The 24724-nt window shown below is 39.2% G+C and overlaps 1 protein-coding gene across 1 annotated transcript in view; it reads right to left on the bottom strand.

Annotated features, from left to right (window-relative positions):
• The window catches only part of ADAMTS3 (ADAM metallopeptidase with thrombospondin type 1 motif 3), a 191400-nt gene that overhangs the window by 63784 nt on the left and 102892 nt on the right, over nucleotides 1-24724 (bottom strand). Inside the window, exons 6-14 of the mRNA XM_018570395.1 lie at nucleotides 22820-23013; nucleotides 17099-17182; nucleotides 14878-15034; nucleotides 14442-14547; nucleotides 13076-13219; nucleotides 12018-12150; nucleotides 10900-11013; nucleotides 7934-8079; nucleotides 5186-5361 (exon numbers count right to left, since the gene is read on the bottom strand). Coding sequence (XP_018425897.1) covers nucleotides 5186-5361; nucleotides 7934-8079; nucleotides 10900-11013; nucleotides 12018-12150; nucleotides 13076-13219; nucleotides 14442-14547; nucleotides 14878-15034; nucleotides 17099-17182; nucleotides 22820-23013 — 1254 coding nt within the window. The remainder of the gene's footprint in view (nucleotides 1-5185; nucleotides 5362-7933; nucleotides 8080-10899; nucleotides 11014-12017; nucleotides 12151-13075; nucleotides 13220-14441; nucleotides 14548-14877; nucleotides 15035-17098; nucleotides 17183-22819; nucleotides 23014-24724) is intronic.

Below are 24724 nucleotides of genomic sequence, written 5' to 3'. Positions count from 1 at the left end.
GCAAATAAGAGGGTTTGATTGTTAGCGTTTACATAAGCTTTAACTTTTTTTACTGGGAAAAAAACAATAAAGCTGTCTGTGCTGTATTACCACTTGTAAAGTTCCACAAAATATGCTGCTAAAAATGTTAAAGCTCGTATTGGTAGAGATATTAGACATGTACCCTTAAGGTGCCCACACACCTTGCGATAATCGTACGATAATCGCAGGAATTTTTTTCGCATTTAATTTTTATTGAAAGTTTTCCAACATTAGAAAACAGGCAGATTTGCCGCAAGTATTACAAGTTCACAGTAATGAGAAACCGCAGAGGTGCTATGCAGGTAAACGTCAACAAAATAGTAGGTATAGCTACAAGCATCACATTCACTATCGAAACCGTAGAGCAACATGCACGTAAATAAATCTGACTGCAAGGGGTAAGAAGAGCATAGCATGGGTTAGTCTAGTTAATATCTCATAGGGGAACGTCAAAGGACAACTAGAGGTCCCAGGGATGTAATTAACTTCGCCTTGTGGTATCACTCTGTAGCCTTGAAAAGAGACACCACCTCTTTGAGTTGGCCACAACTGTTTATAGTTGTACGGCACCTGACAGGTGGGCCATGGCTCTCAAAGTGCACTGTGCCGTGATTGGGCAAAGTCTTGCACCTGACCTGGGATTAGGGCTTTACAAGGAATCGCAGAACACATGAACTAGCGATGTTCAAGCCGAACTCTTGGTCGACTCGAACATCGAGCCCAACACTACTCATGACAAAATATGCATAATCTCCTAAGCAAGTGTCCTGGCTATTGTCGCATCTGTATCCACTAAGTACTGTCCTACAGTGCCAATACAGTACAGCATCAGAATGGAAAAATACTGGATTTTCAACTAAACAGGAATCATAGCACTCAAAACTGATATTTCAGTAACTAGTGTAACTGAGCAGGTTGAATAATGCACACGTTTATTATAACTCTTAAAGAACCTTGCACTGGGGTTACCCCCACACTGCACATGTTAAGTGCTTGTGTAATAAAAAAATAATAAAACATTTTTGGTTAATAAAAATTTTGCCGGGAGTTCTTCTTTAAAGACTCCAGTGGTACATTTCCTCTCTGTATTTCCAAGCTTGCCCCCTATCTTGGAGTCTCACTTAAAATAACACAATGATCATGATCGCCTAATACTGGATGTTACTGTCTTTTATAACAGGAATATACAGTACAAGGACCTTCCACCCAGGGTCCCCTAGACAGAATCTCAGATTTGGACTGATTCTTTCATGTAATCATCATAATAAATCTGGATAAAAAGCTCTGTTTCAAATAGCATGGAAAAAACGGCACAGTTGGATTTTTTTCCAAATTCTGCAAATCATTAACTCAATAAATAAGACAAATAATACGTAACTACTTTGTAGTTAATAAGTAGTCATTTAGTTATACTCCCAAAAAATGGATAGTAAGATAAACTCAGCTATGTAAAAAGGTTAACCCCCCTCCATTCTCGCATTATAATCCATTTGTTATACCAACTTAGCTTTGTTTTACTTCTAAGTCTATGGTATGTTTAAACAAATATTATGATAACTTAAGTTTCCAGACAAATTCCCTGACCTGTTTTAACTATTTGGGTAGATTTCTCATGCAGGGAGCAGCGTTTAAATCACAAAATAGGAAGCACTTAAATCACAGGAAGACACAATATATCACAAAATTGTCTCCGCCTTTTGGTTTACAGTTGTTATACTTGAAAGTTGCTCAAACTGTTAAAGTTTATGCATAGCCAAAACTTTTTTTTTTCATTTTGGATAGAGTAGGGAAGGATTAAACCGCCATCAGATTTTTTTTTGTTTGTTGTTGTTGTTTGTTTTCTGCTGTAAAGATTTCACTTTGCTTCCTGTTTTGGAGATGCAACAGGAAATGAGAGGAAATCTCCCCAAAGAGAGGGAAAATACCTTCACCCTCACCTCATACTCAGGTTACAGCTATAAAATGTTGGATTTCCAATCCCTTTCTCTTTTGGTAGCAATGTTCACCATGCCAAATAGAGGGGTGGATCTCCCCAGCAGGACACAGTAGAAGCATAGACAGCAAAAAACAAACAAACAAAAAAAAAACTTTAAATCCGCCAACCTGTCTAAACCTAAAAAATGTTTTACCTTTACATACATGTAAAATGTATATAAAATAGCATTAAAACACGTGTTTAATATTAATCATGTGAATAGCTGTTTGTTTTATGAAGATTAACTACTAAATCGAACAGAGCTTTACATTTAATTGATTGATTACAGGCTACCAGAAGCAAATTAAAATAGATGCATAATGTTGTGCCAGCTGGTAATCCTTATTCTGTGTATATTATAAAGAATAGCTTGGATCTGCACTACTATCTGATAATCTCACTAGGCAGTAGAGGCTGTAAGACTGAACTGCTGAATAGAGCATTGTTTAAAAAGAACTGATCATGGTTTGACTTATGCAAGAATCTAAATATGCGGTCTCAAATTATCATAAATATGCTGGTTTACCTACAAAAATTCTATATTTGACATAGTGTAACTTACTTTGTGAAAAGATCCTGGAAGTTATACTTGAGGTGTTGCCATTTCCACCTTTGTCAGTAATTAGCATTTATTGTGGTAACGTAGAGATGTGGAGGTGCAGTGATGATGAATATATGTGCACATTTTCATCACTCACATTGCAGGTTTTCTTCATTTTTTATGAGCTTTTTATTAAGCCTGAATCCTACAAATTGAACATTTTCTCCACCAGAAACTCAGTCTGAGACCGGGGTCAGATTGTAAAGCAGGCTGTAAACAGCTGATCCCCTCCCTATGGTTCTGTATAACATGATCACTAAACACCAGCTCTGCCTTTACACACAATACACTGTCCGGGGGAGTTGCCACTATAAATACTATATAAATAGGAGGTCACTTGTAATATACACACATTGTTTGCAAAACACAGAGGCGGCCATTTCCATGAGGATATGAATAGTAAATCTAAGAAAAAATGTACGTTGCTGTATTCATATATAGCAACTGAGTGTGCCTGCTTCATGGACACTTTGTGATTTTTTTAAAAATACATCCACAGAAGTGGAAAGGGGCTTTGAAGGCTGACAGTTGCTGCTCTGCAAACTGACCACATGCTGATAAAATGCTCTGAGGGCGGTAAAGGAGTTGCAACACTTTTCTGCCATTATGGTCATATCAGAAAGTCCTGCAGTAAATTCAAGAAAGCTGCACAACCTTTTCCAAAGTGTGCAGCAAATTCAGTTAGTTTTTATGTGTGACACTTTAACATTTTGGTGCAATGGCTGCAACAAATTCATTAAGAAATACCGCCATATTGTTAGTATGCCTTAAGGCAGTTGACATGGCAGCAATGGTCAGACCTCAAGTAACCTCTCATCTCTGACCTCCAGCTGCATGAGTCTTCCTTAAACAATCTAAAAAAGTAAAAATAATATTTCATAGGTAAGTCTGCAAAATGACAATGATTTCAAGCCCATTTCCACCTTTGTGGAGGTATTTTTTTAAAAACATAAGCCAGCAATGTATACTGAGTGTACATGAAGCAGGCAGATGCAGTTGCTAAATGTGAACACATTACATACTTTTTTCTTTGTTCTCTTCATCTCCTTATGGCTACTTTTGAAATGGACATCTCTGTGCTTTGCAAGTAGTCAGTGTAAATTAACACTCTCTCTCTCTGAGCTCTCTCCCCTTATTTATTAGTACTCATATTGGCAACCCCACTGGATAGTGTATTGTGACCTGGAAAGGCAGAACTGTGTGCAGTGATCTTGTTACAATGACTCAAAGGGAGAGGGTCAGCTGCTTTATAATCCAACCCCAGTGTCAGACTGTTTCAGGTGGAGAAAAGTTTCAATTTGTAGGACTCAGGCTTACTAAAAGGACTAGGGTTGAACAGATACCAAGTACAGTACTCGGTACAAGTACGAGTACATGTACCGATACTTTTGAGCTCCAAGACTAGACTAAAGAAAAAGTAAAAAGGTAGGAGGCAGCTGTCATTTGTAAGGAGCACGCGGAGCTCCTGGGATTTGTACATCTCTGTTTTAATGTACGATTTTGTTTTTATAAATATAAATAAAGGGATGCACAGATACCAGTTTTGCGAGTACGAGTACTGGTACTTGCCGAGTACTTACAAGTACGAGTACTGATACATTTTTGTTTATTGTCATGTGACAGTTTTTCTAAAACAATATCGACTAATGATTTCCGGACAGTGGTGGAGTGCCAGAACCAGGTCCCAGCTGCAACTACTGCAACCCTGGTAGTTCTCATGAAAATGCCAAGTATCTGCACTGGTACTTGAAAAGTATCTGTGCATCCCTAAAAAGGACCATAAAAAAATTAAGAAAGCCAGGAATGTGAGTCACAAAAATGTACACACATACACATCACTGCACCTCTACATTACCACAATAAATGCTAATCACTTACAAAGGTCAAAATGGGCTTTAAGACTCAATGGTAAGATTCTTACATAAGCCTAGTTGTGACTAGTTTCCATTAATTACATACTGAGAAGAAGCCACACCCTTTATAGTGTGGGCCATGGATACAGAGCCTCTCTGGGCCCCAAACAATAATATGAAAAGCTTGGTCACTTTTATGAAACAAAAATAGCATTTATTTGCCAAATTTGTGGACTGAGCCATTCATGACATTTTTGGACTGAGTACACCATGACAGCTAATACCCAGCAAAAAGGGTACTACAGTTTCACAGATATGGCTGCTTTGTTGCTACATGCCCAGACAACAGTAGAAACAGTTTTATCACATCTGTCCTGGACACTGCAATAGAAAGTCGTTGATTCCTCAAGCTGCAATAACATTTAAGGCACTCTAAAGAATATGTAGGGCATGCTAAAGTGGATTTATTGTCAGCATTTACATACTTTTAGTATGCCTTACGCACTATTTAGCATGCCTTAACTTTCACTGTGGCTGAAGGAATCAGGACCAAATAAATTAGCTGATGCCATGCAGGATGAATAGTATGAATTGGTACTGTAATGGAGTGAGTGTGGTTACACCTCCCTCTTGGTTACCATTATAATTTACTTGAAAAATATTTGTTCTCCACAATGTATACAACTACTGCTGTTAATACAGTCTAATGTTCTCAAAAATAAAACATTTACTTACAATCAGGATGTTCATACGGAAGCCAATTATGTTTTAAATTCTGAAATTCAAAGTGGGAGTTCTTCTGCTGACATTGCTGTGCTCTGAAGTCTTCGAAGTGCTTAGGACATTCTTCAGTGTTACACAACTGATACTCATAATTCAATCCAACACAGTCTTGGCCCCCATTCACTGGCCTAAGAAAAACAAAGGACATGATCAGAGATATATTGTGCTACAACAATAACAATTGCAAAAGTTAAGAATGCAGCAACATTTTTGTGTAAATACTTTTCTTGAAATATCATTTTCACATAATTACATTAATATTAGGAAAGTTTCACTGTAACCAAAAGTTGATCCTCTTTTAAACTACATTCTAGTGTAGTTGACATTAGCTTGGAGAATTTGGGAAATTAAGATCTAAGTATACTTCTAGAGCCCAAGTGTAAAACCTGTGTATTCTGACACTAAATGGGACCCCATGATAATTTCCATTTATTGATAAAAATGATAATTCAAAAGGCTCCTATTCAGTAAGGTTTCCAATGGCTCAAAACAATGACACACTGACCTTTGGAGTCACAGGAATACTAAAGGCCAAACATTTAAAAAAAAATTTAAACTGAAATGCTCCAGAGTTGCAGCAGCAGAGAGGTCAATTGCATCTTGTTTTAAAGCTTATTTAATGCTGTAACTGTTTTATCTGAAAAATGACAGCTTCATGTCTCATTCTGATCCCCTGTTTCCAGTGCTTTCCGAGTTACTAATGTGGAACAGGTAAGCAAATCAGGAGTTGTGACTTCACTCTAAAGCTAGCAATACACTTGTAGATTTATTTTCTTTAGGACTGCAGGCTGAACAAAATAAATCACTCAATTCCTACATCCACTCTAAACAGAGTGGATGGAGAAATCCCATCTGCTGGCTGTTATATTTAGACAGCTGACACCCAACTGCATGAATACCTGAACCTTGACTGCATATGATGGGATGTTTTTGCTGCCCAGCTGACAATTTTCTGCCCTCCTCCTTCCATTTTTCAATCAAAACTTGTCCAGGCAGATGCTGCTATGGCAGATTCAAGCCATAGGGTCAGGTATGGCTTGAATTTCAGCAGCTCTAGCAGACATTGGCTGAAAATCAAGCTGTTAATATCTAGCTATATCTGGCCTTAGTTTTCTGGATGCATTCCTGTTCATGGTTAATGTCAAAGAGAAAAAACAGACAGACAGTAGACAATAGACAGTAAGGTAACTAACATTTTCAAAAGCAGGTCAACAATGTCACTTAGAATAGAGATTCCAGCAATAAATACCCGCACAAATGCTGCCTTTCTTCTATAACAGCATAGGGTACAGGAATTTTGGAAATACCGTTTACCTCGACACTGAATGAAAAGTGCACGGCAAACCGGTCACTTTAGTATTTTGTTTTTGTTTCAGTATTTCAGTTTATTTTTTAGCACAACGTTAGTGTGCACATTCTGTGGTTTACCTTACAGGAACAAGGGCACAAGACAACATTATCTGGATATTCAACACCATACATTGAACAACACTCAGCTTGATAGGTTCGTTGATGCTTGGACATCCTCACATATCGTGGCCCTTAATCTAAGTGTACCCTAATGGTATATTTTTTTAATTTTTTTTTGCTTTAGTAAATCAATCCCAATATGTAAAAAGATCATGAGGATCTTTACTAAACTGACAATTTATGCACTTGATGAAAACTGTGCATGTGAAAGCTTATGGGAAATGTGGCAGCCACATCTATTTTTAGTTCTGCTGTAGTAACATGCACACATTGGGGTAGTTAGAGACCTAAGTTTGTTTATCAAATACTTATTAAAACTTAATTATATACGCTTACCTTCAATGTCTGCAAATAGATGTATTAATTTAAGCCAGAGATATCGGCTTCATACTAATTAATAGCTCTTAATGGATTTACATATTTAATGTGTGTATTTTCAGGCTAATTTAATTCATACTTCATGAATCTGTGCATTTCTCAATGCGAGCTAAACTATATGCGGATTAATGTATTGGTTAATTTTATACCTCAAATAAAATTGCTTTTGCTTGCAAACTGAATGAGCTGCATTTAGATAGTGACACAAGATAGAGGTGAAACCTATTAGTTCAGTTGGAATAGGATTAGCAAGAATAAAGTAATTGAAACACTAAAAACCCAAAGTGTATATGCACGTCATTACATTAAGTAGTTAAAATTGGTACAGGATGTCACATTATGGAAATAGCAGTATATGCAAGACCAGAATATGAAATACAAAAACAGTACTACTTTTGGCCAAATTTTGGAGTGCTGAACCTCTTAAAAAAGGTTTCTAAGCTAACTGAAAATCAACCCTCTCTGGAAACCATTCCATTAATGGACACAGGTATCAGATGTAAGCAATGGGAATGTAACAAAAAAGAGAAAAACTGAACTATAGAAGAAACCTTAGAAAACATGTTGCTGACAAGGTTTAAATGTGAAAGAGACCCTTACATAATTGAACATGGGAATCAAGTGTAACCAATAAAAATGGTACACAAAAAGAAGATACTCTAATCCATGAAAACATGCTTAGAAAACATGTTGATGTCAAGATTTACATTTGACAGATACTCTTCCATAATTGAGCAACAGGGTCATGTGTAATAAATAGGAATTGCTACAATAAAAGGGGAAAAGGTGAACCATAAAATCATTCTTATAAAAGTTATGTAGGTCATGCTTTAAATTCAGATATATCCTTACATTGGACTATTGCACTGTCGTGTTCTAAATCGGACACCAATCCCACAAGTTCTTGAACAGGATCCAAATTTTGACCATGCTCCCCAGTTGCCATCTTGTTTGACTTGGTTAGTGGTTCTCCACATACAGTGACCCTTGTAGCACCACTAGAAGGGAACATTACAATAATAATTCAGTATGATTATATAATATACAGATATGAAAACATCATAAGGGGGCCCTTCAAGTGGAAGTGTTGATTTTCTGGCAAAATTGCAGTACTCATATATGTTTGTTTAGGAGTCTCAGATTTCTGCAGTAGACCAGTACACCAAATACAGTTTGCCAGCTTGTGGTGAGCTGTCAAGGTACAAGGTAGAGACAAGGTTACTTCAAAGTTAAATGTGAATTTTAATATGCTCTCTGCCTATGCTGTAATGCAAGCTTGTGAAAACAAAACTCTTCCAATTTGTGTGGTCTTGTGTCCAGACTTGTACAGTCTTTACTAGGTGCTGGTATACCCCAGTGAGAGTGTTTCAATATTCTAGAAAACAGAGCATAGTCCAAAGTGTGCCAGGTACCATGAGTGATATAAAGCATGGATGTGCTGTACCATTTACATGTAAACTGTAAAATGAAAGTCTGCAAAAACAATAATTTCAAACAGTTACCAGCTTCGCTTTAGCCAATACGGGAACCCATGTAAAAGTACTAATAAAAATGTAAGATGTCATAATTAATCCTTGTAAAAATATGAATATCTATATAATTAATAGCAATAAAAATACCATCTAATATTGGCAGGAAACATCTCTAATAAAGCAGCAGGAGTCTGTATTTGGCAGGTAAGATGTGCAGCTAAAGCCACCATTAATAAGTCATTTCAGTTAAAGGTTTGTTATTTTAGGATGGCATCTGCAAAGTGATTGCTTATGTGGAATGACACTGGCAGCAGCCGAGCCAAATAGGAATACATTTTAACATTGTTACTGGAATGCAAAGCACTATATATAATCTGGCCTGCTATTAAAGTATGCTTATATTTGTCTTGCCGCCAGTGGCTGTGAATGGGATTTAGTGACTGGGCAAAGGTGGACAAGTGGACTCTGTATCAAGTATTTCTATTTCCAAATGAAATATTAGTGATGTTAAAATGATAATTTGCATGTATAATTAATAGTAATATGGATCTTTTTTCAGGAATTATAAATAATTAATCAAATTAAAACTAAAATAAATAAAATTAAAACAGCTAATTAAACAGTTTTATTTAAAACAAGGTAATGAATTTAAAGTTTGGTGCAGCAGAGCAGAATGATTTTGGCAAGTAAACTTTGCTTGCAAAAAAAACTATTTCCTGGCTTAAAGTCAATTCCAGCATGGGAATATTAACTAAACATGGATTCCCCTTTGGCTCAAAATAATAAAAAAAAAACAGCTCCAGTTGCTATACTCACCTCATGGTATGTGTCTGTGGAGAAGACTGGCACCCCATTTCATTCAACCCACTTTTTGTGAAGTCCAGGGTGTCAAAGCTTCGTTCTCCTCCATGGACTCACAAGAGAATGTATCTCGGCAGTTAAGCACTAAGGCATTGTTGTCCTCTTCTTAAAATGCTAGTTGCCTATTTTGCTCATCTTTTTGCTCCAGTGCTGCCAATGACTGACCCGGAACAAATATTCAAATATGAACTTCTGGCTTTTCTACATCTTACCTGATCTGTATACTTGTTTTCAGTTCATATAAAGTCATTGACATTCAATCTAGTGGATCAACATAGCAGCCTGTCAGCTAACAGTTTATAAGGAGGTCAGCAGTGGCAGCTCCTCAAGGTTTATTTTAAATCCTGCTTAGTCACCTCAGCAAAGTGCTAAGAAAAAATGCAGTGAGTAATGCAGTGAGTAAATGCAGTAATGTAAATTCTTACTCACAGCAGTGAGTAAGAATTTACATTATTGAGGATGCACCAGTCCAATTCTGCTTAGGCAAACGTTGCTTGAAAAAAGCTTTGTTTCTGGTAGTGATTTTTGTATCTGTGTATTGGATCCTATTTGTGTACTGCTGTTTTATATTTTTTTACTTGTTTGCTATTTTTCAATTTTACTCATCCCTATCCAATATTTTAATTGAGTAGAGTACTTGCAATTAGCACTCTGCTCCTTACACTGTTTTATTACTGTTTTATATGTCTGACACACGAACAGATGAGACACAGGCCAAAAAAGTAAAGCACAAACTTCACCTCTTCTGTTAGTTCATATTTATGAAGCTTCTCCTTTAGTGTAAAATGGGAAGACCATTCTGTCCATAAGAATTGTCTAGTGTTGAGAGCTCCCATGTGCTAAGCTATGGAAGCCTTCATATTTCTCTCAAGACAGATTTGCTTGATGTATGAAAAGAAGAAGAGTACCCAGCACTCCAATAAAGATGAAACAATTAGTGTGATTTTCTTTTCATAACATCACATAAGTCATACAGCTGGCTATGCCTCTGACTGTCTTTAATAGAATGCTGGTGATTCTTCATCTTTTTGTATTGTGATAATGGACAGCATTATTCCCTGTTGTCACAGCACCACCTTGCTACATTATTCACACTGCATCCTTGAACTGTATCACTCAAAGGTTTCCTTAAAGGAGAAGCTTCAGCAAAACTATTAATGTTTTGAAAAAAGGGTAATATGATCATTTGAGTGAAATGATGGTTACCTTTTGTAACCTTGCTGTTTAGCTCCATCATTGTAATGTTCCTTCCATGATTTCTCATCTCTGTTGTCCTTCTTGTGTAATGTCAATTGATTCCTTGGTAAAGTCAGTAAAGCTGACGCTAATTTCTAAAGATAGCATAATAATTTATGCAAATAACACACAATAATTTATGCAACAACTGCTGGTGCTCAACTGTTTAATCAGTGCATATTACTTCGATATAAACAGTGACATTACAAAGGTTGCATTTCATTCTCACATAAACAAATGTTAACTTACTTTTCCAGGAGCACATTCTGTCCCATCAAGAGGAGGACCTTTCTTGGTCTTACAAAAATATGGGTTATCAGGATGGCTGCACCACAATTGTTTGCAGGGGTCAAATGTACGGAACTGAAAAAAAAATTATATATATGTATATCATTAAAGGAGAACTAACTTTTTTTGCATTTTTAGTTTCCCTATGATACAGGAATACATTCTGCAGTGTACCAATCAAAAGATTTTTGTATCAACAATGCACCATAAGCTTACAATTCAGTGTAATATTCTGTGGGCGGGGCTCTGTGCTAAGAAACAATCTCGACAATACTTTCTGGATCCTCCTCTTCCATTGAGTGACAGCAGCCTGTAGGAACTGCTGCGAGTTCATGAGAACCTGTAGAGCACAGCAGCTCAGGTAACATCCTATAACACTTGCACATCCATCCATCAGTTTGTCTTTCAGCTCTCTCCAGACAATACACTTAGAACGTTAGCACTAAGAGACGGCAGTTCAGCTTTGTCCTTGCCCCGCCCCCTCTCCTTCTCTCTGTTGTCTTCATCACTTCTTCTCCCTGTCTATGTCCCAAGACAGCAGAGGGGAGTAGGGCTTAGTGAACTGATGGTCTTAGTGCCAATGTGGTATGTGTATTGTCAAGAGATAACAGTGTGGAAGAGACAGGAGGGAGAATGAAAGACAAACTGCGGGATGGATGTGCAATTGTTCGTAGACCTGTGACCTGACATGAATAAACCCTGATAGGATGTGCCCTGAGCATCTGCATAGCTTCTCATGAATGTGCAGCAGCTCCTACAATCTGTTGACACTCAATGGAAAAGGAGGAGGATCCCAACAATATTGTCAGGATTGTAAGCGTAGCTTACAATTCAGTGTAATATACTGTGGGCTTCACAGCATATTACACTGAAATGTAAGCTTATGGTGCATTTTTGATTACAGAGCACATTGCAAAATGTATTCCTATATCATAAGGAAACTAAAAATGCAAAAAAAGGTGTACCCCATAGTTCTCCTTTAACTCTAAACAATTTAGACAGCTTTTAAGAAACTAAAAACGAGCAAACATTAAAGAAATACAATTATAAACTACGCATGTAACATATGTATAGCGTACAGCTGTGCACATTTTGTAGCCCACACCAAAGTCAAAGCGGCACTGTTCATCCATGGAATAGTTAATTCCGGGCAGGTCTGGAAGTTTTGGCCAGTCGTGCTCAAACGGGTCATCGAGAAGACAATCGTATAAACTGAAAAACATAAAAATATGTGTGACAGTGATTTTTTTATTTATTACCTGCTGAAACTATGTCATGCCCACAAATTAATCAGACTCATATTAGGCATGATTGTATGTAAAATATATAACTATGTTCAGCCACACAGTTTTGTGATTTAGGCACTGCTGCCACAATTTAAAACCCAAAATATAACACCCCTATTCCCTCTGTGCCATGATCCTGCTCACTAGACAGTGAATCCCAGGAAGTGGTATACCTGAATTAGGAAGCAGTACAGTGATCTTCCTACACATACAGTGTGGCAGACCTGTTTGGATCACAAGACTGACTAAATAATACTACAAATTGTTTGGCAGTTTAACCAGTAGACATGTGTGTATTGAAAATGGGTGTTAGGTTGTTTACCTAAAGATACATTTTAACAATGGAAATTTATTTTTCTAGAAACCTTCCTATTGGTAACTCAGGGACCTCTTAATCCCATAATCCATCTGCATACAGAAACAGGGGGCAAGGGGCCACCCCTCCCCCCCTAATGTTTGCAGTGCTTTGCAAACTGAAATCTGCTTTCAAAATTACAGACACCCCAAAAGTAAATTGATTTTTTTATGGTGGTTCTGCAGTACAAAAAGTATCCAGCAAACATCAAAAAAGGTGAGATCTGGAAACTAAAGGCTTAAATTCTTGTAATACTGGGCAATATGTACATGAAGAAAGGGCTGTGGAAATATGAGGAATGTTGTAAAGGGTTGGAGGATGAGAAAAAATGATTGTTCTGAAGAGGGGATGAGAAAGAATGAGGAGTGTTTTAAAGGGGTCATGAACAGTAAAATTTAAGTATGCTAAGCATTGTGAGCTAAGCAGACAAAACAGGTGCATAAACAAAGCCCTTGCAATAACTCTAAATTGGTATAAAAGGTAAACATCAGCTTACTGTATATGTCTCTTCAGCTCTTGACCACTGCATCTTGACCAGTGGTAACGATGGAATGCTGCTTGCACCAGAGGAGCCATAACACTGCCCATGCTTGTTTCATCTCCACACCGATTTCCTTGGCCATCATGCTCCATTCCTAGACTGGATGTATAAACATACATTGCTCGAAGAAGCTTATTGGTATTTTGTTGAAATCCATCAGTAAAGTAGGTGTAGAAAAATATTACTATATCACAATAAGGTCTCGTAAAATTGTAGTGGGGAAGACTGTTGCAGCTCTTGACATAATGTGCAAGTATTTACAGCATACTTGCACATTACGGCAGAGTTAACCTCTGGATTTGCCCTCGACTAGCTCTGACTGCCCTATACTTCCCATTGCCACTCTGTTTTTTTTGTGGCACAAGAGGCATACAAAATCTCTTCAACCTTAAAAAACCTACCTGGAAGTTTTGTTGTTCCCAATTAAGTTCCCCTTTAATATTAATGCTAACTCCAATGTCAATCTATAAACCCATGAAAATGACTGATCAATCAGTTTACTGTAGTAAAACTAGTGAAAATTGATTTGTATAGTAATAGTAGGTTACTACAAAGCTACCGTATGCTGCTGACATAAGACATATGGCTGCTAACAGTTCTCAAGAGAATGTATAATGACCCCTTTAGCTTTTGAGAAAGGGAGCCCAGTCATAGAAGCTTGCAAGCCCCTTTAAAATGCCATGTACCCATCTCCCCGCTCCGATCTGCCAGCGCTGACTGGCAGAATGGATGGGGGAGGGGGCAGGTACAGCTGGCTCTGCCTCTAGATAGGCAGAGCCAGCTGTCACTCACGCAGCTGGGCGGATCCCGACGTCCAGGTCGGGATCCGCTCCGGCTGCGGCGTCTCAATATACCGCGAGCTGTAGCTCGCGGTACACTGAGCTTAGGGTAACGGGAGGACGCTAGTTTGTGTCCTCCCGTTACCCTAAGGAGAACTATGGGGAAAAACACTGACCCCATAGTTCTCCTTTAAAGCAAGGACAGGCGTTTAGGTTATCAGTGACGGTCTATCAGTGACTAGCAAAGGGTTTGGTTTTTCGATGGTTAAAACGTATGCAGAACTGCACTACCTTCTTTCCTTGTCATTTGTGAGTGAAGGTTTCTGTGATTATTATGTTGAATGCATACGATTCTTAGCATTAGAGCTTTAGAGGGCATGCAAGTGAGGACTGTAACTTTGATATCTAATATATTTACTAAAGGCTTAGGAGAATCAATAAATTATTAATCCAAACTAGGGTACTCCTCCTACTATAATCAAATGAACAGAAGAGGCTTGCATATCAGTATTAGCCACATTTTCAATTACAGTTTTACTTACACATGGCCAGTTTCATGGGCAACCACAAAGGCAGAAGAAAAACCATCTTCATGGTTTAGTGTGCAGCTTCTTACAGGATGACACATTCCAGTCACTGGAGCATAGCCTTGTACAACAAACACAAGATAGTAAAAAGTGTCTTCATTCCTTTGAATATCATATATAATACAATGATATGAAATATGAATACAGCATTTCCAAATCCATCCAGCCCGCCATAGCAAAGGTTTCCATGCAGTGACTACTTTTCCATACAAACAACTGGTTTAATGCCCTGAGGTTACCCTCAACAAAGTATAGAATTGGAGGTGGCTCAGATCCTCCTCCTTTCTTAAGCTGAAAACATGAATGGCCTCCTTTGTTGCATATGGACTAAAGAAACAACCTCCTCCCCCACAATCTACATATATTGGCTATTGTCGCTTTGTCCCATTACCTTGCATTCCAGCAGGGCCAAAATCTTGTCTTGTCAAAAAAATGGCGTGATCATGGTGTTCAGAATGATTTGGATCAGATTTTTGCTGCTGGAATGCCCATCGGCACACACTGTCAAGACTTCTTGATGGATTTCCTCTTTCAATCAAACTGATAGACTACAAAAAAATACCAGAAAAAGAAGCGAGATGGTACACTAAGATGTGAATGTTACATCTTGATTTAAAAATCAATATGGTAGTAATCATAATAATAGTATTATACATTTAAATTAAATTCCTTTATTGATATTTTTCTCTGCATTTACATGCAGACCAAGCTGTCCAGCAAAAGTGACACTACCATGGGTGGGACAAACCACATAACATTTCCAGGGGTGCTTAAAGTGGTCAGCTATTAGACATGCAGTTTAAATGTACATTTTAACATAAATTATGCTACAATTGCTTAAACACCGCTGGCAGTTGTAAATTTTGTCCCAACGTATCATCACTTTTGCTGGACAGTTTGGTCTGCATGTAAAGGTGGAGAACAATATAAACCAAGCTATGGGACATAAAAATGCAATTTATATTCCATTCGGCAGGGGGTGACATTACCTTGCTTCCTACAAGAGCCCGGAATGCAGAGCAGCCCAAATCTCGTGTGATGAGCACAGTGCATTCCCTAGGATCTTGTCGTAAGCATAGTGACAACACCCTCCCCTAGCACACCGAGGAGGATAAGGTAAGCATGTTAACTAACTTTTTCTCCCACAGGTGTTTTTCGTCATTTTTCAATGGGGGGGGCACATTAAATAATTGGATCTTGCAATTTTAGGGCAACGATTGCTTCAAGGTCAGATCAGACAAGTTCTAACTTTACCAAAAGCCCCTGGATGAACTTTCTCAGGGAAAGAACCAATATGCCTGGTTGGGATTTTCTAGCCAATGTAGCCAATGTATATTGTTTACCTTGCCTCCTACAGACAAGTTGCACAGTGGGAATATTCATGCTGCTATGCTTCCTTTATATCTAGATATCTAAACATGCACATTTGGTGATCTGAACATGCATGCTAATGAAAAAAAAGGTTTCACATAAAAAGATCTTTCATTGGTCAAATTGTGCCTGCATATTTGAACACCATCTAATGTTTGCACACATACTTAGATTTTGGAGAGCTATTTTACCAACATTGTCATAAAGATCCATGCAAGGGCAGCCTGAATGGCCCATTCAGGACTGGTTTTTAAAATATCCCATTGTTCATGCTTTTATTGGACCAACCAAAATATAAAAATTTTAAGTATGTATGGTCAGATAGAAAAAGTGCTATTCACAGCATACAATGAGAGTTTGCTTTCACTTGACTACCTGCACTAAAAGTGACAGCTGGATTGTGAAACAGAAAAACCAAAAAGGGCGCAACACTAGGTAGGCTGACTGGCCGGGTCGAACGACCATGGGAAGGTGACAGGGAAAATCGTGTGACAATGGATGCAAAGGGCGAAAAACTAATTAATAGCTGAGGAAACAAAAAAAAGTTTTACTTACATTTTAAATCATGGGATCAGACCGAGCATCACGATCCACAGCCGCGGCCACAGCCATTCAGCCTGCTTCTGACACCGCTGATTCTCCCCCACACTACTTAGCCCCTGGACCCACTTAGCGGGCCACGGACTGAGTCCCCATTCTTCTGGTTCCTCTCCCCCCTCGTCCACAGTCTCCTCTCCCCGTGTGGATGCACATCTTCCGGCACACCAGCTTCAGATAGACACCACGAATGACCCAATCCTTCACACCAGCCGTCCATCCTCTGGTCCCATGATTTAAAATGTAAGTAAAAAAATGTTTTTGTTTCCTCAGCTATTAATTAGTTTTTCGCCCTTTGCATCCATTGTCACACAATTTTCCCTGTCACCTTCCCTTGGTCGTTCGACCCGGCCAGTCAGCCTACCTAGTGTTGCGCCCTTTTTGGTTTTTCTGTTTTGCATATCCACAGGCACTCCTCCTGGGTTTCAGGGCTGCATACTATTTAGGGTCACATGTTTTACCCCCTCAATACCACTACAAGAGCGCTGTTTGTACGATTTGTGTTTTTATATGGATTGTGATTGGTTACTATGGTCATTGTATGTCCTATACATATAAGCATGCAAAATCATACAAGACAAGTATAACCATGAACAGCTTTAGCTCGCAAATCAAAAGAACATAGTTTTAATTATATTTCTTACCTTTGCATAACCCAACATAATCATCCGAACCAAGACTACATTAATATGAGCCCCAATGGAATCATCATGATAAATTTCATTAACCTACAGAGGAGATAATTACAAAATGATGAGGTCAACCTATTTACTTATTGTGAAATTCCAAAGGAATATGTTAACAATATACCCGCTGCAGAAAATATTAGGTAAGTCAAAATCTTTTACTAGATTTTGGACCAACCTTTTTCAACCTTTTTACCCCTGAGGAACCTTTAAAATAAGTTTCAGGTCATGGTAAACTCCTGCTAAAAATGATGATACCTAAAAGCTCATGGTACATTAGTGTGATCAATAAAAATAATAAGAAAACATAAGAAAAAGTAATGTGACAGTGTTAGTGTATCTGACACCCAGGAAAATGAAATGAATAATAACAACAGAAAAGAAAGGCAGACAGTAAGATTGTGGTGTTCTCTAACATTAGTGGTCAGTGTAGAAATTACCCCTTTTAACTGGTGGTTAGCAGAAAATTGCCCCCTTGCATTGGTGTTCAGTGTAGTTAGGAGATCTCTTTACCATTTCTCACTGTTTATGAAACCCCTAACAAACTCAGGAGGAACCTTAGGTTTCCACTGAACACTGGTTGAAAAGCACTGTTGCAGACACAGGAAAAGAGGAAAATAAATAAAACCAGACAAATCACGGGAAGATCTGATCCTGAAATTAAAACACATAGGGGTCTATTTACTAAGCTGCCATAGGCAGCCGAGTAAAGGACCAACCTGAAGTGAAGTGAGCCGAACGCTGTTCGGCTATTCACTTCAGCCGTACATCGGGTGGCTTCACGTGGCTTCGGGTCGGCCGAACATGCTCAGCATGTTCAGCCGACCCGTAGTGCAGAAGGAGTTCGACTCAGCCAATCCAACATCTGTATCGGCTAAGCAGAACCTCCGGCAGGCTACTCGCTGCTGTTCGGTCTATGCTTATAGATGCCGGACAGCAGTGAGTGGCTCGGCTGTTCTGCTCGGTCCCTCAGAGGGACCGAGCAGAACAGAAAAATAGATTTTAAAAAATAAAAATAAATAGAAAACGATTGTGCAGAGCTAGCAATGACAGCTAGCCCCGCCCAACTGTTTTCTATTGGCCGGCGGTTTTGCTGCCGTCAAAAAAAAGAAGAAAAAAAAACTCTCCCGGGTGCTCTGTGAGTCTCCCGCTCCCGGCCACCCAGGATAGAAACACTGCTTTTTCTTCTTTTTTTTTTCTTTATTCTGACACGGAGCCGTGTCAGAATAGAAAAAAAAAATGTTTGCCCATAGGATTGCATTGCTAGATTCCTATTGGCTATTTCAATTTGCAATAGCCAATAGTAAACTAATATTGCACCCGTCCTCTGCTGATGGACCTGATGGAGAACAGCTCCGTGTCAGAATAAATTTAAAAAAAAAGAAAAAGCAGTGTATCTCTCCTTGGCTGCCGGGAGCGGGAGACTCCCGGAGCGCCCGGGAGAGTTTCCTGTCTGGAGATCAGTGTCCCTGGTTAGCTGGTAACCAGGGACGCTGATCTCTCTGCAAGTGACAGGAGCCAGCCGTAAGATCACGGCTGGCTCTGCCCAGCTGTCAGAAGCAGGCTGTCAGCTTCGGCTTTCCGCACGGCTCAGCCGAGCAGAGGCATATGCCTTTGGCTCAACTGAGCCACTCGGCTAAGTTCGGGAGCTGTACGGGCTATTGTGAATAGCCCGTACAGAAGCCCTTCGGTTTTACTGAACCGAAGGGGTCCTGGGGCCGAAGCTAGCCAAAGGATCGGCCGAAGCTACGGCTAGATCCTTCAGCTGCTTCGTGAATAGACCCCATAGACCTTGATTTACTAAGGAGTGAAGTGAGGTAAAGAGAACACAAAAAAACAATAATACGAATGAGAATTTACAATAAAATAAAACACTTGTCCAGAATGCAAATTTGATCCAAACAACTTTAATGCATGCAATCTCACTTCAGACTTTAGTAAATCAGGCCCATGACGGGAAGGTTGCATGAGAAGACTCTGCTGTTATAGAAAATTGAAGACAAAAGGGAGCATTACCTTTGTAGCACTTGAATTTAGATGCTCTGGTATGAATTTCCTCAAACGATTTCCTCCTATTGCTGCTTACTTACGTACACTATCACCTGCCTATTTAGGACAAAGTTCCATCTAATAGCCTGACCCCCAGTAAGGACTACTCACTGATCCACGCTCCCTTGTTACCTCCTCTCTGCAGGAGTACATCAATTAAGCGTTAGACATGTGCACCGTTTTGATTCGAATTTTCCGTTATTTTTCGTTTTTCGGGATTCGGGTCGAAAAGTCAATTTGTTTCGGGATTCGGATGAAATTCGTTAGCAGTAGTCTATAGGAATTTTTGTTTTCGTTTAGTTCATTTGGTTGCAGCACAGTGACATTAAAAAAAATTTTTTGCAATGTCACGTTGCTGCAACGAAAATTTGTCCAAAAACGCAAATACCGCTAACACATTTCGTTCGAAATATCGTTTTCGGAAATTCGGATTCGTTATTTCTGTTATTTGGAAATTCGGATTCATCCGAATCTCTGAATAACGAAAATTCGTCCAAAAAACTTTTTCTGAAAACGCATCGCACATGTCTAGTAAGCGTTGGTGTTGGATGGTGTCAGAGTTTCCTGGGTGGTTGATGTCACTACCTGCCCCCATAGGACATTATTCAGGCCTCAAGACTGGCCAATTAGGACTTAACACTGTGACCTTGGGGAGGTCATATGCTCCTTCAAACCCAGAAGCCCCATGCCTTTAGATCAATGAAAGAGGTGAGAAGAGCAAGGGAGGATTAATGAGTATACCACGCTGGGGAGTTATCAGGTTATCAGGAGGCACTGGGGTTGATTTACTAAAGGCAAACAGACTGTTCACTTTGCAAGGTCATTTTCCTTCAAATTAGTGAATGAGTTGAAGCTCTCCTGACTTCCATCAACCAACCATGTGCAAGCAAAAATACACCATTTTAATATTTTTCTTGCACATTTGGGTATTCTTTGCATGCGATTGGGTATTTTTCACCATATCCACTAAGCTAAGGGAAATCTCCTTTCACAGTGTAAATGTAATTGCAAAGTGGTCAGTCTGTTTACTTGCACATAGACGATCGGCAGGCTATGGAGCCGCCGATCGTCTATATGTGAAACACCCGGTAGCGGGTGTTTGCATTGGTCGGGTCTTCTCTGCCCGTGCGTGCCCGCTAGGGGGCACGCGCGAGCAGAAAAAAAATGCCGTCTGGAGACGGCAACCCGCCAATGCTGCAATGCCGTCCGTCCGTTTTTTTACAACGGGTGGACGGCAAGTGGTTAATAAATCAACCCCAATGACACAAACATTACATTTTGCTAGACAGCAGCAGGCTGCAGTAAAAGAGATCAGTTGATCTATAATATTTTACAAGTCACTTTAATGTGGCACACCAGCCACTGCAGGAAATGAGCTGAATCCTCCCAAAAGAAGCACAGATAGCAATATAAAGTATCCAGCCCCATGATGGAAGTTCACTTTTCTTTTGAAATGGAAAGCTAGGGCATCCTTTTGGCAGGCTGGCAGCTCATCATTAGTCTATGCAGCTTTTCCATTTCTGAATATGTAAAAGCAGTTGTAAGATTTACAACGTTTTAATAGAAACATTTCCACTGGCAAAAAAATCAGACTGCCAGAGAAAATAACTGGAAAAATAGAAACCCAAGCTGGAACAAAGGAAATGGGATATACCCAAAGAGGTTTCCCAAAGAGGATATAAGCTGCGGTTTAATGGAAGAAAAACAATATTTGGGAATGTGATGGAGCAAGCCATTATTAACAACTATGACTTAAAACAGTTTGACCACATCAAAAGGGAATCTATGTTTTTGTCTGAAATAGTTTTCTTATACATGGAGTATAAGGAAAATGTAACAGTCCTGTTATTTTCATATGATTTATTATACAATAATTTAATTGTTTAATCATTAGACGTTAGAAAATTTCAGGAATAACTTCCCCCTTCGTCCAAATTTTAAAGCGGACCCTTGCACTCAAAAATCGAATTCTACCAATGCATCACTCTATGTATGATGATTACTTCAATTTGCCAACACAATGCACACTGGGATTGCCTTGTCCTTAGCAGAGAATTTCCTGCGAAATCTCATCTGTAATCTCATGAGATCTCAGGGAAAGGCAGGACATGTGCCTGGTCACATGTCCTAGTCACATGTGCCCAGGGGCGTACCTAGGCCCCCCCATCCATGACAAAAACACCCCCACCCCAGCTGTTTCGTCACCCTTGTGTGAGGCCCCGTTCACACCAGGGCGGTTCGGTTGCGCAGATTTGTCGGCTCTGAACTGCCAACATGAACAATCCTATATATTCCTATGGGACCGTTTATGCAATCGCACGGCTCCATGCAACCCGAACCACCTGCTGCACAAAATGCTCCCTGAGCTACTTTTTTTGTGCTGATCAGCGTGTTTTCCATATAGATTTCAATAGAAATGTGCCGATCGGCATGTTTTTGAGCATTTTTAAACTGTGTTTCAGCGCTGAAACACGATTAAAAATGCCCAAAAATGCTCTTTCAAAAATTGCGCAGAGACCACGCTTCATTTACGCATGTAGGTGCACCCGACGCACGTTTGGATTGTTTTGTGTTTTTTTTATTATTTATTGTTTTATTTTTATTTTGTTGAGTCGTCGCCATCATGGACAACGCTGGACATTGTGAATGACACTGGGTTACGTCGGTGGATCCATTTTTTGGGTGTTTATAAAAAAAAACACCCCTCACTCATTCACAAAGGGGGGCACATCTGGGTTACCCTGCTGTGAATAAGCCCCCTGCCAGCACCCCCACAACTAACGCCCCAGGCTTGTGGGGAGGAGGTCCTTGTCCCCATCGGCACGGGGACAAGGTGCTTTTCCAGGGATGACCCTGGAAAAGCACCCTCCCAGTGCCGAGGGCATGTGGCCCGGTATAGCAAGGAGGGAGGGCCGCTGGCTCGCCCCCTCCCCTTTCCTACCCTGCCAGGCCTGTGCTCAGATCAAGGGTCTGTTTGGGAATTTTAGGGGGACCCCACATTTTTTGGGGAGGGGTTCCTCCTTAAAATTCCTACCAGACCTTAAGTGCCTGGTATGACTTTGAAGGGGAACCCCACACACTTAATTTTTTTTAAATGGGGTCCCTCCTAACATTCCTACCAGACCTAAAGGGTTTTTTCTTTTTAAATGTAATTTTTTTCTTTACAAATGTTATTTTTGCTGCAGCAGGTTTTATACATTGTACAGATACGCCACTTTACAGACAGTTTAAGGGGACACCCCAGGCACAATATTTAAAGGAATTTTTTTTATTGTTTCAATTTAAGTGATGTTAAAATCACTCCTTTAAAAACGTTATTTACATTTTTTTTTATTGATTGATTCATGTCCCCCAGGGCTGTACCCGCATCCCCGTACACTTTTTTTATGGCCAATAAATTGCATATAAGGCTTCAAAATGGGGACATTTGATTTTTAAAGTTCTACCCCCATAGACTTGCATTGAGTTAGAGTTTGAATTCGAACTTTTCCCATGTTATAAAGTTCGAATTCAAACCGAACAGGGGGGTGTTCGGCTCATCACTACTCAGATTAAGCAACGAGAGTACAAATTGGTTATAGTGTTGTCCTGCATTATTCAGTACTGATTATAGCAATGAGTGATACTCACAATGTTCATCAGGGTAAGGAGGTAATTCTGAACATGTTCTTTGCCATGGAACCTGACAACAGAGTCATCTACTCCAAGCAGCACTTCTATGTTGTAATCATTGTCAGTTGTGTGCCTGCGTCGTCTAAGAGTCTCATTCACTTGTCTCTCAACACTGCTGTACACACTGTGAAAATCATCAAGGCCAGACAATTCTGCAATTGAAACATATATAGAAATTTAAAGATAGCAAAAACATCATATAATTTAATATGATTTGCAAGGACTACAGATATTTGGAAATAACGTTGATTCTTGCAACATGATTACAGATATTTAAAAACTAGATATAATGTTGATTTTCTACACACCTCCCGCCAAGATCTGTACCATGGAAGTTATGTAACTTCCTTACCATCTGACCAGGAAAGCTTTACAGTCACACTGTGCCAGAGTGCAGATTACTTTCATAGGGTTTACATGTTCTATCTATCTATCTATCTGTCACACAGATCCATGTAAACCAATCTCAAAATCTCAGGGTAAGCTTGAACATGTTAAATATAAATAAATAAAGTGTTGCGCTGTAAAACAGTGTCTACAATCTAAACTGCAATTAAACAAGTTATAGTATACAGTATAAAACTGGTCATTAACTTGTTATTATTTGGAAATTGAATAATTTTTGATACACATTAGGACATATGTTTGGTAAATCAATGTGATCAATTTTATCACAATGCTATTCATATGACACCTCGGCTCACAGACCCGAATGGCGTGTCAATGATGTCACTTTGCTACCACGAATATTCGTCCGTAACAAAAGTTCATACATACGGTACTACCGCTAACGAATATTCTGACTTTTTTTAAGCTGATGCTTAACACAATAAAACTTAATTCAGGAAAGAAATTTGGATGCATCAGAAATCTTTGTTATTGGAAATTCGTATTCGTTTGCATTCATTATTTCTGCCAAACGGAAAATGTGTACGCATTTGCAAAAATTTGTCCGAAGAAACAAATCTTTCAAAAACAAATGAGACATGTTTAGTTTAATTAAGCAGTTCAAGGTGTCTTTTATTTTAGTAGCAAAAGGGTAGGGCTTGGTTGGACTTGCAAACTGTTAATCTTTAAAGCCCATCTCCAGTCAAAACTTTTTATTTCATTTTTCAGAGGGGTTTGGGATTCTGTCAGGTCATTATTTAAATGTGCGTCCCTGTTCTCAGGACAGGAAGTGAGGAGAAATCTCCCAATAGGGATACAAAACACATGTTTGGCAGAGTGGGGAAGAACAGCGATTCTCAACCAGGGTTTCATGGAACCCTAGGGTTCCTCCCGTGGTTGCTAGGAGTTCCTTGAGCCATGGCTGATTGACCTCTCATTTGATGGTGTCTGCATAGTACCAGGGCCAACACCACTTGGCAGAGCCTGCTGCATGACACTAGTGATCTTTATAGCTGTCTGTACGAATGGCATTCTTACCACCAATGTCAGTGAGGAATTAATTCCACTGGCCCCACCTATGTAAGGGGCATTTTCCCACTGACCTCCAATTCATTGGTTTAGCAGGGGTTCTCTGAGACCTTAACATTATTTCAAGGGTTCTTCTAGGACAAAAAGGTTTGGAAAAGGTGAATTTAGAACTTCTGACAATGCTTCTCTTTCAAATTTTTGCAACCACCACTACCCTCGTTTTCCCCCACTGTATCCAGAATTAAAGGAGTTGGGCATTTTCAACTTACAAATTTGTCAACACACAGCCTTAACACAGTAGAAATTTCAGTCAAAAGACCATATCTAACAGCACCCATCACTTTTTTAATGATTGTACTGGAACTGCAGGATTTCATTGGTGTCTTACACAACAGACAGCAGAATGGAAAGATCATGAACAAATACTATATATATATATATATATAT

This window comes from Nanorana parkeri, unplaced genomic scaffold (assembly GCF_000935625.1).
Source record: "Nanorana parkeri isolate BGI_ZX_2015 unplaced genomic scaffold, ASM93562v1 scaffold1528, whole genome shotgun sequence".
Classification (NCBI taxonomy): domain Eukaryota; kingdom Metazoa; phylum Chordata; class Amphibia; order Anura; family Dicroglossidae; genus Nanorana; species Nanorana parkeri.
This window is presented reverse-complemented; position numbering and strand designations above follow the sequence as displayed.